We start from the raw sequence: 14,961 nt of genomic DNA, 5'->3' as shown, positions 1-14,961 counted from the left end.
ACCTTCTGACATCACCATAGTTTCACACTGGTTTATTTGTAGAAAAAGCCCAGCAGGAACATATTAGGCCATACCCCCTGACACCAAGCCAACTGGAACTGCATTCCTGCTCAAAAAAGCCCTGCTTTTAAATAAAGGAAGTGGTATAAAAATGCAATACATCTTCAATGTTCCAAAGGTGGGACCAACTTGAGTAAGCTCATTCCCTGGAAATATTCATGCAGGCCATATGTAACAATATGTAAGATCAGAGCATGAAATGGTTACATCAAGATAACGCATCTGCATACAGATATGGGAAGCATGATCAGATCTACTGGCCCAAAGCTGTCCACTGTCTGCTGATTGTATAATCCACACACTCCATAAGAAAACTGAGAACAAGTCCAGTGAGTTGAATCCTATTCGCACAACATACATTGATTGTATATGTTATTTTAAAAGGTAAAGGTAGTCCCCTGTGCAAGCACCAGTCATTTCCGACTCTGGGGTGACGTTGCTTTCACAACGTTTTCACAGCAGACTTTTTACAGGGTGGTTTGCCATGGCCTTTCCCAGTCATCTGCACTTTTTCCCCAGCAAGCTGGGTACTCATTTTACCGATCTCAGAAGGATAGAAGGCTGAGTCAATCTTGAGCTGACTACTTGAACCCAGCTTCTGCCAGGATCGAACTCAGATTGTGAGCAGAGAGTTTGGACTGCAGTACTGCAGCTTTACCACTCAAAAGTTCTCTTTCTCAATGAAACATCAATGTTATCTTTTTTGATAACTTCTTATTATAATACTGCATTATAAAACCTGTGCTAGAAATTTCAAGGGAATCTGAAGCCGAAAGAAGAGAGATTTCACGTCTTCATGGAAGATGATTGGTGAATACACAATCAGGTTGTCACATCAGAATTCTCATGCATTTCTGCAACTCTTTTAGCATTCTATATTCTCTTGGGTTGTATGGTCCCTAACATTATGATAAATAAATTCTGTGGCTACAGTTATAGCGATGTCTTTCCTGGAACAACAATTATCTTGTGGTTTCTATGGTAACAGGCCTGTTCTTGACAAGAAAAGAAAAAAGAAATGCCTTGGGGAAAACAAAACAAACTCGTCTTTCATCTCTCAAGGTAGCATTTGGTCCTGCAAGTTTTCACTCAGGTAATATTTTGTATGGATTTTTTGTGATATAGTCATTTATATTTTAACCTGATGATTACTTCTATATTAAAAGCATTCATGTTGACTTAAACCAAGGGATTAGAACTACAGAACAATAACATCCCAAGTAAGAGCCAATAAAAATAATAAAATAATAAAAATAAAGACATTAAATAAAACTAATGTACACTCACTTTAACATATCCTGTACTGAACCAAGTAGGGTGTTATTGCAAACACACATTCTAGTGACGGTGGTCTAAAATTAAAACAACAGCTGAGAATTAACCATCATTGATGGCAAAGAAAACTCATGAAGACAGGAATCTGAGGACTGGAAGGTAGCAAATGTCACCCCCATCTTTAAAAAAGGTTCCAGAGGAGATCCGGGAAACTACAGGCCAGTCAGTCTGACTTCAATACCGGGAAAGTTGGTAGAAACCATTATCAAGGACAGAATGAGTAGGCACATTGATGAACACGGGTTATTGAGGAAGACTCAGCATGGGTTCTGCAAGGGAAGATCTTGCCTCACTAACCTGTTGCATTTCTTTGAGGGGGTGAACAAACATGTGGACAAAGGAGACCCGATAGATGTTGTTTACCTTGACTTCCAGAAAGCTTTTGATAAAGTTCCTCATCAAAGGCTCCTTAGAAAGCTTGAGAATCATGGAGTAAAAGGACAGGTCCTCTTGTGGATCAAAAACTGGCTGAGTAATAGGAAGCAGAGAGTGAGTATAAATGGGCAGTCTTCGCAGTGGAGGACGGTAAGCAGTGGGGTGCCGCAGGGCTCGGTACTGGGTCCCATGCTTTTTAACTTGTTCATAAATGATTTAGAGTTCGGAGTGAGCAGTGAAGTGGCCAAGTTTGCGGATGACACTAAATTGTTCAGGGTGGTGAGAACCAGAGAGGATTGTGAGGAACTCCAAAGGGATCTGTTGAGGCTGGGTGAGTGGGCGTCAACGTGGCAGATGCGGTTCAATGTGGCCAAGTGCAAAGTAATGCACATTGGGGCTAAGAATCCCAGCTACAAATACAAGTTGATGGGGTGTGAACTGGCAGAGACTGATCAAGAGAGAGATCTTGGGGTCATGATAGATAACTCACTGAAAGTGTCAAGACAGTGTGCGTTTGCAATAAAAAAGGCCAATGCCATGCTGGGAATTATTAGGAAGGGAATTGAAAACAAATCAGCCAGTATCATAATGCCCCTGTATAAATCGATGGTGCGGTCTCATTTGGAGTACTGTGTGCAGTTCTGGTCGCCGCACCTCAAAAAGGATATTATAGCTTTAGAGAAGGTGCAGAGAAGGGCAACTAGAATGATTAAAGGGCTGGAGCACTTTCCCTATGAAGAAAGGTTGAAACGCTTGGGACTCTTTAGCTTGGAGAAACGTCGACTGCGGGGTGACATGATAGAGGTTTACAAGATAATGCATGGAATGGAGAAAGTAGAGAAAGAAGTACTTTTCTCCCTTTCTCACAATACAAGAACTCGTGGGCATTCGATGAAATTGCTGAGCAGACAGGTTAAGACGGATAAAAGGAAGTACTTCTTCACCCAAAGGGTGATTAACATGTGGAATTCACTGCCACAGGAGGTGGTGGCGGCCACAAGTATAGCCACCTTCAAGAGGGGTTTAGATAAAAATATGGAGCACAGGTCCATCAGTGGCTATTAGCCACAGTGTATGGAGCACAGGTCCACCAGTGGCTATTAGCCACAGTGTATGTGTGTATATAACATTTTTTGCCACTGTGTGACACAGAGTGTTGGACTTGATGGGCCGTTGGCCTGATCCAACATGGCTTCTCTTATGTTCTTATGTTCTTATGTTCTTAATATTTTTGTCAGTTACCAAAAGCCTTATAAGGAAATAAACGGGAGGATTTGCTCTGGACCAAGAGTTTAACAGTGCAGATACCACAAGGGAGGAAATCCCCACTGAGAATTTATAGATTTTACTTCTGCAAACAGAATTGTGGAACAGGACACTGAAATATTACACTGGAAATACAGGGGTGCTCCTTGAAGATGAGAGAGAGCCAGTTTGGTGTAGTGGTTAATTGCATGGACTCTTATCTGAGAGAACCAGGTTTGATTCCCCACTCCTCCACTTGCACCTGGTGGAATGGCCTTGAGTTAGCCATAGCTATAGCAGAGGTTGTCCTTGAAAGGGCAGCTGCTGTGAGAGCCCTCTCTGCCCCACCCACCTTATAAGGTGTTTGTTGTGTGGGGAGAAGATAAAGGAGATTGTAAGCCACTCTGGGTCTCTGATTCAGAGAGAAGGGTGGGGTATAAATCTGCAATTCTTCTTCAAGCACGATAGCTTTAAAATACTAAAAATCCCCATCCCCTTCACTTTATCTTGGCATATGTGGACTTGGGAACAATGTGTTTGCTACCCCAAAGCAGGCTTGCCAGCCTCCAGGTGGGGCCTGGAGATCCCCCACATTTACAATTGATCTCCAGCTGGCAGAGATCAGCTCCCCGGGAGAAAATGGCTACTTTGAAGAGTGGACTCTATGGAATTGTACCCTTCTGAGACTCCTCCCCTCCCCAAACTTTGCCTTCTCCTGGACCCATCCCCAAGGTCTCCAGGTATTTTCTAACACAGACTTGGCAATCCTAGATCAAACTGTTTGGGTCTTAAGCAGTGCAATCTCACATTGGCCTGTAAACCAAGATCAGTACAAAGCCAGAGAGCTTTGTGCCAGTGGGATAATAGGTCTCTTTGGGCACTTTGAATTAGCAGAATGTTTTGCTTGGCTGCCACCAAGTTCCAAAGTCATGTCATTACAGGATGTCATAAATATGTGTACAATTGAAGATACGGATATAAGAACATGCTTTTTGAGTAATAAAATGAAAGATCTACGCCAGGGAATTTTTTTTTAATGCAGACTTTTGTCTGCATTCAATGCCAGTGTGGGAACCAAAGTAAGTGGTACATCTAATGTCGTAGGTTTGCCAGCCTCCAGGTGGGGCCTGGAGATCTCCTTTACAAATGGCTGCTTTGAAGGCTGGGCTCCATGGCACTGCACCATGCTGAGGTCTCTCCCCTCCCCTCCCCAAACCCTGCCCTCTCCTGGCTCCACCCCTGAAGTCTCCAGGTATTTTCCAACACAGACCTGGCAGCTCTAGAAGTCAGTCACTCCCTACTCTTTTCATGATCTTGTGAACTACAAAACAGATTTGACAAAACACAGAACAAAATTGAAAGTATGGGATTTCATTGCACGGATCATGGTGTCATCTGAATTGTCATTTAAAAACTAAATGAATAAATTATGGTAATTTCAGATTAAACAGCTGGTCTGAACAGGATCTACCACTGCACATTTAAATCACCAACTTCATTCCTAATATAATGAGAAACATTGCCAGTTGCATTTTTTTAAAAAATAAAAATTCTTTTATATATTTTTTATAATTATGAAAACAATGCAAAAAAGATCTTTCCCCCCTTTTGTACCTTTAGAAGCTTAGTGATTCACAAATCTTGAGCAGCAGAAGACAGCTATTCCTTATTTTTTTTATGCAAGGGCTTAAAGGACCAAGGCAAATTTTGCAATTGCTAGAGTGGCCTTAGGCTCCTTACTAGGGTTGCCAAGTCCAATTCAAGAAATATCTGGGGACTTTGGGGGTGGAGCCAAAATCAAGGCTGTGCCAAGCATAATTGAACTCCAAAGGGAGTTCTGGCCATCACATTTAAAGGGACGGCACACCTTTTCAATTCCTTCCTTCCATAGGAAATAATGAAGGATAGGGGCACCTTCTTTTGGGGCTCATAGAATTGGACCGCCTGGTCCAATCTTTTTGAAACTTGGGGAGTATTTTGGGGAGAGGTACTAGATGCTATACTGAAAATTTGGTGACTTTACCCCCAAAAAACAGCCCCCCCAGATACCCACAGATCAATTCTCCATGATTTTCTATGGGAATAAATCTCCATAGGGAATAATAGAGTTCCAGGCAGACATTTCCCTCCCCTCCCCTCCCCCGGTTTCTTATGACCCTGAAGCGGGGGGAGGGTCTCCAAACCGGGGGATCCCCTGCCCCCACCTGGGGATTGGCAACCCTACTCCTTACCACTGAGAAAAAGACCCAGAGTTTCCACAAAAAGGATCTGTAATAAATCCACAGGCACACTGTGTTAGAAGGACTGAAAGTTTTATTGGAGCAGAAGCAGTGCCTTTCCTCACCTCTGCTTGAACAAGAACTACACAGCCAACCAGGAGAGGAAGTGAAACCAAACTATAGCCCAGGCTTTTTGGCTCTAAGGGATCCGGGGAAAATCACTAAATTGTTCAATAAAGGAACATCACCAAACTCACAACTTTCTCATTCACCCTTCCAATTATGACCAAAGATGTGACCAAAAATACCTAAGCAATGAAAGCACCACCCTGAAAAGGCTCCTGGTAGTAGCTGGATTCCCTCCTCTCTCTAAACGGGAGATGGTTAGTGTTGGTTTTGACATTTGTTAAATAGCTAGAAGTGGGCAACAGCTTACCAACAGCCCACTCTTGTATGCATTTTTCTACAGACTTGGTCCTTAAATTTTTACTGCTTCTATGGGCCATCATTTGACAATTGAATGAGAGATTGCTGGAGTAGGTCAGATTTCCACAGATTGTGACCCTTCAGTCCAAATATAGTCCACTTGATTGATATGGCAGTTCCCTGGGGGGTTGATGAACTGCCTCTCTTTGCTGCCTCTTTGAGACTGTACAAATGGAGGTTGTCTAGTACTTGTCAGGCCACAAAACATGGGTGGAGGGCTGTATTTGCTTTGATGGGTCACACAAGGTGTGTAGCTTTGGATTGGAGAATGTCAAATAGAGTTAAGCTGAGAGATAGACTTCTTTTCCTGTTTAAACTGGGAGACACACATCTTTTCCTGGTTAGAAGAGGGAAATGCCTCCGCATAGGTTCACATTGAGAATAAGAAGGTGCACATCTGCACAGGCTTTGCCTCCAACTGCTACTGGTTCTGTAGATTAAAGAAAATGCAAGTTAGGCAGGCATTCACCAACGTGTGTACTGTGCTGTACTGCCAAAAGACAGTGTTCCTGTAATATTGTTCTGATGGGAAATTACAATTTTAATAACCCCAAATGGTTTATTGAGAGGATTTGCCAATATTGCGGTGTCTGTCTGAGGATCTGTGCACCTAGGCCTTTTTCTTCCCCTTTTCTCCACTGCATCTTATGTACCTTATGAAGTGGCCATTGAAAACAGAAGTGGAAGAATTACAACCCAGGAGTCATATTTAGCCTTCAAACTGCTGAATTATTTGCCAGGAACATCAGCCTGCCAGGTTGCAATGGCAGTAGGGCTGCCAAGTTCTCGGGTGGGGCGGGGGTTCTCCTGCTTTGTGGGTCCCCATCCCCCTGGCCCACAGCGGGCCGCTGGGGGGATCCCCACATGATGTCGCCTGTGTGATGACATCACCCAGAAGTGACATCATCACACGCAGCAACGTAGTGTGCCAGCCACTTTGGGATTTTCTGGGAAAACTCTATGGTTTTCCTGGATGCTCTAGCAATTTGGGGGGAACTCTATACCACCAGAGGCCATGGGGGACTTGGCAACCCTAAGTGGCAAATAGTGTGCGACTGCAATGAAAGAGGCCAATGCTATGCTGGGAATTATTAGGAAGGGAATTGAAAACAATCAGCCAGTATCATAATGTCCCTGTATAAATCAATGGTGCAGCCTCACTTGGAATACTGTGTACAATTCTTATCACACCTCAAAAAGAGATTATAGCATCGGAAAAAGTGCAGAAAAAGCAAACTAGAATGATTAAAGGGTTGGCACACTTTTCTTATGAAGAAAGGTTAAAACGCTTGGGGCTCTTTAGCTTGGAGAAACATCAACTGAGGGATGAAATGATAGAGGTTTACAAGATTATGCATGGGATAGAGGAGGCAGAGAAAGAAGTACTTTTCTCCCTTTCTCACATTACAAGAACTTGTGGACATTCAATGAAATTGCTGAGCAGTCAGGTTTGAACAGATAAAAGGAAGCACTTCTTCACCCAAAGGGTGATTAACACATGAAATTCACTGCCATAGGAGGTGGTGGCAGCTATGAGCGTAGATAGCTTCAAAAGGGGATTGGATAAACATATGGAGTAGAGATTCATCAGTGGCTATTAGTCACAGCGTATTGTTGAAACTCTTTGTCTGGAGCAGCGATGCTCTGTATTGTTGGTGCTTGGGGGGGGGGGACAGTGGGAGGGCTTCTAGTATCCTGGTCCCACTAATGGACCTCCTGATGGCACCTGGGTTTTTTGGCCATTGTGTGACACAGAGTGTTGGACTGGATGGCCATTGGCCTGATCCAACATGGCTTCTCTTATGTTCTGATAGTGGGCTGATCATCCCCCCCAATAGGTAAAGAAAGACTTCAAATGCCATTAAGAGAAACAGAGTGGAACAAACGACCATACCTGGGACTCTGTCTAGGAAATAGTGAGAGATGCATCCAACTGAGAACCCCCAAAAGCGCGTAGGGACCCAGATATCAATCCACTTACAAAGCTCTTACTTGAAGTATGGTTGCCAGTCTCCAAGTGGGGCCTGGAGACCTTTCCCTTTAGGACTGCCAATCCCCAGTTGGGTAAGAAAACAACAAAACACTGTAAATTACATGCTTCAGGTAAATGCTTTACATTCTTTACTCATGCATCACTTATTATGACTAGCATCAAATGTTCTTAACCCAATACTGAAACTTAGAGTCCACAGTCCTCAAATAAAGGCTCTGTTGCAAATAGGATCCAAACTGGAGCTGCAAACAATAGGTACCAAATCCTGCTGTCTTTATATCCCTCTTGCTGGTAGACACAGATGGTACTGTATATCCTTGAATCAATCCTGAGGTAGCCGTACTATCTGCATCTACCAGCAAGAGACATATAAAGACAGCAGGATTTGGTACCTATTGTTTGCATCATCCAGTTTGGATCCTATTTGCAATAGAGCCTTTGTTTGAGGACTGTGTACTCTTTAAGTTTCAGTATTGGGCTAAGAGCATTTGATGCTAGCCATAAGAAGTGATGCATTAGTAAAGAATGTAAAGTATTTACTTGAAGCATGTAATTTACATAGTGTTTTGTTGTTTTCTTATCAATCTGTACACTGTGGTTTCTAGTTTGCCTAATCCGTAGTTGGGGGCAGGGGATCTTCCAGTTTGGAGGCTCTTCCCCTGCTCCAGGGTTATCAGAAAGCTGGGGGGGGGGGGATTTCTGCTGGGCACTCCATTATACCCTATGGAGACTGATTCCATCAGGTATAATGGAAAATTGATCTGTGGGTATCTGGGACTCTGAGTGGCTGTTTCTGAGGTAGAGGCACCAACTTTTCAGCATTGCATCTGGTGCCTTTCCTCAAAACACCCCTCCCAAGTTTCACAAAGATTGGGCCAGGGGGTTCAATTCTATAAGCCCCCAAAAGGTGTCTCTATCCTGCATTATTTCCAATAGAGGGAAGGCACTTAAAAGCCATTTGGTCCCTTTAAATGTGATTGCCAGAACTCCCTTTGGAGTTCAATCATGCTTGTAACCAGGCCTTGAGTTCAGCAGGAGCTCACAGGAGCACAGCTCCTGAACCTTTCTGAGGGTTCCCTCTCTTCCTCCCCACCTACCTATCTTGTCCATTGAATAGGAGGTGCAGCTGCTTAACAATCCCTGGATGAGCTCCACCACCTATTTTTCTACAAAATGACCCCTGCTTATCACACCCTTGCTCCCGGCTCTACTCCCAAATCTCTTGGCTCCACCCCCAAAGTCCCCAGATATTTCTTGACATGGCAACCCTATATACAACTGCTCTCCAGCTGACGGAGATCAGTTCACCCTGCTTTGAAGGGTGGACTTTATGGCATTGTACCATGATGAGGCCCCTCCCCAGACCCCACCCTCTCCTGGACCCACCCCCAAAGTCTCAAGGTATTTCCCAACACAGACCTGGCAACCCTACAAGTCCCCTGCTGTGGAATCAATGAATAGGTGTGATCCTACCCCTGCTCTTAGGAACACGGTGAATTTTGAAAAAACTCACGTTGGAATTCTGTGGCCCAGTAGGTAGTGAAACCTCCACACATTGCTTGGGCAGGCATTCCAAGCTGATACAGATTTCTGACTATCTTGCGAGAGATACCATAGTTTCTGTTGAGGGGGTGCAGTGCTGGATTCTCCTTTGTGGCAGAAAAAAAATTAGAAATAGAAAACAAGTCACTTTGCATCATTAACTATGCTTCAGACAAACTGTTGATGGTTTCAATGGCGATTAAACAACCAGTTTGCAAGAGCCATCTTCCACCTACTCTTGTTGGTTTCTGGCATTTCTTCCCTTCAGGTGGCTGGTATAGGCAGGGCAGTGAGGCAACTCCCCCACAGTATTGTTGCCCTAGAGCAACACAAACACACCCGAGAAATTTCATGTCATACTGAAATTCCTTTTGCTTCTCTTAACATTTTATGGGTGAGATACAAATGTGATAGATAGGTGGACATTCAGCTAAGCAAAATCCCTCCATATTTGCCTCAAAATTCCAGTCAAATTTTGAGTTAACTGTTATTCTGGGTCTTATCTATATTATCTAGGCACAGAAAGTTTCAGTTCTAGTTCCTCCAGGGCATCTAGTGTTGGGAAGATGTACAGGTCTCTTGAATAATCCTAATAACTCTCAACGAATCTTATACAGGAGGCCTCTCCGCTGGATTGTACTCCAGGGGAATTAGTGGTCAAGGGGCGCTGTTTTTCTTCCTCAGGCACCCACATGTCTTGGGCCAGCCCTGATTCTGTATCTTCACTGAGTACCTCATGGATTAGGTTCTGAAGCTCTGATATGCTTGGAAAGGTGCTTCGATTCATCCGGGACACAATACAGAGCCGCCTGTAAGGCATCTGGTAAACAATCAACCCCTGCAAAACATAAGGGCAAATGTTAGAAACAAGTTTGTCACCATTCAGTTCTGTTCTGTGCTGTAGATTCTCCCAAATGTTGCTAACTTCTGGACGGGAAAAATCTCCAAGTTTAAATTCTTCATTGATAATTTTATTAAATAAAGCTTTCAGACAATGCTAGTGCTTTACATAGAAAGTCAGGAAGTATACTCTTTCTAAATCCTTACCCCAAACTGAAGAAAAGCTTGATTCTGCATTTGCTTTCATTTACCCCTGTCTCCTATCCTTCCATTGTCGCCATCACACACAAAACTTACGGTTCAATCCAGCTCTTCTTCCTCTTCCCCTCGTTTATTTACTGACTGACTTAATTTGTATAGTATTTATTACAACACATACAATAAACAACAATAAAACAACCTAAAATTACACCAGACATTAAAACAACAACTCTTTTCCTATATTACTTTTCCTCATCCTGTTATGCTCATAGCTAAACAGAAAATTTAAAAGGCCCACGTCAGCACATGGAGCGGAAGGGCTGGATCATGTTCCTAGACTGTAAGCTCCTTGGGGCAAGGAGCTTTGCCGTTTGCTTATGCTATTCTATAAAACATTTACCCTGATGGGGATATATAAATAAGTAACTGTAAATATCTGGGCAGGACATTACATCTGGAGTATTACTGCCTTTTGATCTATTTGTAGTGTCAGTGTGTGGCACATTTGGGAACCCATAAATATCCCAGCATAGGTCCATCATCTGGAGCCCTCTGCATCTACAGGTGCTCTTTGCTGCTGCACAGCATATATTTGTTCCATTCTGGGATGGTGGCTGGTAGCAGTGAGCTAAGTAGGCGGAGCAACACTCTCTTGTTTGTCCTCAACTGATGCTATGAGGAATAGGCACACTGTATGGGCAGGGTACAAGCTCATATTGTAAGAGTTTTGCCCCAGAAACCTAGAGCTGGCACTGCTGATGGTATTTCCTTTCCTCTTTAGGGCACTTTATTTCTACATCATTTCTATTTCTCTGTTAGTTTGAGAGGGCTGACCTCATAAAGTTACATGAACTTTAAAAGAATGGAGATGCTGGGCTGGATCTAGTCTAGATTTTCCACTAATGGAAGGAGAGGTATAATTTCTACAAATTCCTTCTTCCTGTTGCAGACCCCTGATTTGCCCCCATGCCATTTGTGAGTGTCCCCTGTCCCCCTGGACCAGCATTTCAGGGAGAACAAGGGTCTACAGTATGAGAGAGAGGCAGGAAAGTCAAGTTCTGCCGATGGAAGTGCCTTTTGTTAGCAGGAAATATGGTTTTGATCTAACCCCACCTCTCTATCAGAGACTGTCTTTTGGTACTAACAGCCTTGCTCTTCAGAGGAATTAAATGGATGCTTCAGAGAAGAAGAAGAAGATATTGGATTTATATCCCACCCTCCACTCCGAAGAGTCTCAGAGTGGCTCACATTCTCCTTTACCTTCCTCCCCCACAACAGACACCCTGTGAGGTGGGTGGGGCTGGAAAGGGCTCTCACAGCAGCTGCCCTTTCAAGGACAACCTCTGCCAGAGCTATGACTGACCCAAGGCCATGCTAGTAGGTGCAAGTGGAGGAGTGGGGAATCAAACCTAGTTCTCCCAGATAAGAGTCTACACACTTAACCACTACACCAAACTGGAATCTCTAAAGGGAGATTCCAGCATTATCTTTCCCACCAATGAGAGAGAGAGAGAGAGAGAGAGAGAGAGAGAATAGCAATTTAACCAAATAACTTGGCTTGATACTTACATTATTGTAGTCAACGATTGCATTGGTTGAGTGTGTTCCAAAGTAGGTGTTAAAGGAAGCAACATTAATATTATTGTTGATGTTCACTGTCTGATAGACAGTTCCTCCGTCATTTCCCTTGTTTATGAGCTGTATAGCCTAAAAAACAAAAAATCCATGTCAAATTATACTTTGGAAGGCAAGGTGAGCCAGCGATATCATGTGGCAGCTTTGCGCACTGTGAATTGGCAGCAGAAACCAGCAGACCAAGTCCATTGACCACATCTGTGGTATGACACTAATTTATATCAAGTCAGATAATTTGGTCCATCTCTCAAGATCCTTTTCACTAGAGATTGAACAATGGATGGAACACAGCCCCCAAGAATGCTTTTCGAGTGTAAACTTCACTGAAGGGAATGAGAGCAAGAATACCACAATGCTCATTGGTCTCTCTCATTCACTTCAGTGAGGTCATGCAATAGTTGAACTTCTGTCTTAGGCACCAAGTCTTGGGTCAGCCTTGCTCTTAGGATGTTCCCAAATGCAAGCCACGAGAAGAACATTAGAAAAATGAGAACAGACCATATAGCCCAAATGCTGGATTTAATGCAAAAATAATCATTCTATTTATATTATGATCTTTTCCCTAAATACTGAAATGGAATCCCATCGTTGATCTTAGAAGCCTTGTAAGAACCTTGTAAGGTATGGCAACATTATGAACTCCATATTTCAGATGGAGGGCTGAGAGCCAATATTTTGCCTAAGGCTAATTAATGAATTCATTGCAATAGTGATGGGGCTGAAATGTAGTCTGATCCCAACACACACTGCAAGCTCTGAAGAATCTCTAACTATTGCAGGCAGCTGTGGCAAGAGAACACGGAGTGCATCTGACTCCTCTCTATTGTTAAAATAAGACATGCACAAAGAGGAAGCAGGGCTGAGGACTGAGTAAAGGAGCAAAGTTTGCTTGGCTACTTACATTGCTCTCTGAGGCTGAGACTGTTAGAAGCTCCACCAGTACAACAGCCAGAATCTTGAAGACAGAATGAAAACAAAACAGTCATATTCAGGTCTGTTTTACATGTCCTTAAATCCTATGCAGTTGGATGGGATCCCCAACCTCACATTCCATTTTCCCTACAATCAACTGTGATGAACAATTTAAACAGAATACTGTAGCTAACAGATTTTTCATTTTGTGGTTGTTTCAGTGTCAGACGAGGATCTGGGAGACCAGGTTGAAATCTCTACTGTGGAAACTTGCTGGGTGGCACTGGGTCAGTCATATACACTCAGCCTAATTTATCTCACAGGATTGTTGTGAGGATAAAATGGAGGAGAGGTGAATGATGGAAGCATATTGTTACTTCTTGACATGGTCTCCCTTAGTTAACTTAAAGGACACCTGCTCTTGGTTAGTTCTAGAATAACTCCATTTTAATTACCTGGTTTGCAGTTGTCTGAGATAGGACATAAAACAAAATATTACAATTCAAGGGGACACCTAGAAAGGCTATGGTGGTTCAAGAAAGCAGTTATTCTTTCTTGATGAACATTCACAAAGCAATGCTAAACAGATATACACCCTTCTAAGACTTCAATGGACTGAGAAGGGTCTAGTCTGTATAGCACTGCACTATCAGCTCCATAGCTACCCCACTGCATAGATGGATTCAGTTGGCTGAAGAGATGCACAAGTGATTAATTGTAGCTGTCATGCCATAGATAAGCTAATAATAAAATCTACATGCTCTGGTCCTGAAAAGAGTTCTGTGACCATGTGCTGGAAACTCCATTAGGGACATACTGAACAACCTTTAACAACAGGAGACAGAAGCAGTGACAGTGAGGTGCCTTGGCCCCAACCTATATGTCCTTCATAGGTGTACTCCGCCCTAATTTTGCATCTGTATTCTGGGAAACACTGGGACTCCTCAGAGTTTAATCGGATCCCCCATCTTGAACAATGCCCACACTTACCAGTTTCTTTGTCATTGTCCTGTTGAGAGAGAGTTTGAGGGGCATCCCAGGAAATTTTATTGGTTAGTGGAGGGTGACAGAGAAACGAATGAGGCCTGACTGCAACATTTGGCCAAACCCTTTGCAATGGATGTGGCTTCAGGTCTGATGCTCAGGGGTTCCTCAGTAGATATATCAATGATGAAAAAATGTTCTACAGATCGGTAGATAGTTTGGGAATGATTGGTCAAAAATAACAACTTAATGGCAAGGCTCATATAGTCATTCTGCTTGGATGGCCTATGCCTCACAGACTGGAAAAAGATAACAGGACATAAAAGAAGGAAAGACACACCTACAGTTCCTCTTCTTGGAACATGAAACATATGCACATGAAATGCAACTATATGCATATTAAAGCACTCTAGGATCATTGTAGCAGCTCCTTGCCTAACCTCCTTACTTCATCTGATCTTCAAGCCTCATTTCCACTTGCAACTCTCTGCACTATGCTTCTATGTCCTACCTCATGTTAAAGTTTGAAATTTATACATATACTTACAAGGGTTTTCATTTTGATACCGGACCAAGCACAAATGAAAGATCAAGATGAAGGGATTTATCCATGTCTTCTTCTCCTTCTCCTTTATATACCTCTACGCATAAGAGTCATGCAAATAAGCGCTCTCCTTGATAAAATATTTATTTTTCTCATTTTGGATCTCTGAGACACTCAGGAGAAAACTAAATAGTTTGTGCTACATATTTACCAATGAGGTTTGAAATTGTTCTTTTCTCTCTCTTGCTTCTCCTCTTCTTTATTTGATCAAGGACTGCAGTTTGGGTTCCCATCAGCCTGGGAACATAACTTCTTTCTCTTCTTCACTGTCTTTGCAGCATTTTTAGCCATTTCCTATTATAGTCACCCCCACCCACTCTTATCAAAACCTTTTGGTAGGAGATCTCCTAAACAGCACAACTCAAAAACAATGACAATCCTTTCTCACATCTATCACATTACTCATTTGGAATTTAACATATTTGCACCCTGACTCTTTCCTAAGGAGTTCAGGACCACATGGACTGCATTTGTCCCAAGATTCTCACATGCACCCTTGAGACAGGAGAGGTAATAATGAGCCAAAAGTC

General features: G+C 43.0%; 1 protein-coding gene across 1 annotated transcript; it reads right to left on the bottom strand.

Moving 5' to 3' along the window:
• Positions 1 to 6,047: 6,047 nt before the first annotated feature.
• On the bottom strand, positions 6,048 to 14,386 carry LOC132580789 (gastrokine-1-like). Its single transcript, XM_060251876.1, has 6 exons — positions 14,375 to 14,386; positions 12,833 to 12,886; positions 11,866 to 12,003; positions 9,989 to 10,093; positions 9,227 to 9,362; positions 6,048 to 6,150 (listed from the first exon to the last, which is right to left on the bottom strand). The coding sequence occupies exons 1-6, from the start codon at positions 14,384 to 14,386 to the stop codon at positions 6,062 to 6,064; spliced, it is 534 nt and encodes a 177-aa protein (XP_060107859.1). The 3' UTR covers positions 6,048 to 6,061.
• Positions 14,387 to 14,961: the final 575 nt, after the last annotated feature.

This window comes from Heteronotia binoei, chromosome 12, assembly GCF_032191835.1.
Source record: "Heteronotia binoei isolate CCM8104 ecotype False Entrance Well chromosome 12, APGP_CSIRO_Hbin_v1, whole genome shotgun sequence".
In the NCBI taxonomy this organism is placed as follows: Eukaryota; Metazoa; Chordata; class Lepidosauria; order Squamata; family Gekkonidae; genus Heteronotia; species Heteronotia binoei.
The sequence above is the reverse complement of the archived record's forward strand: the minus strand, read 5'-3'. Positions and strand labels throughout refer to the sequence as shown.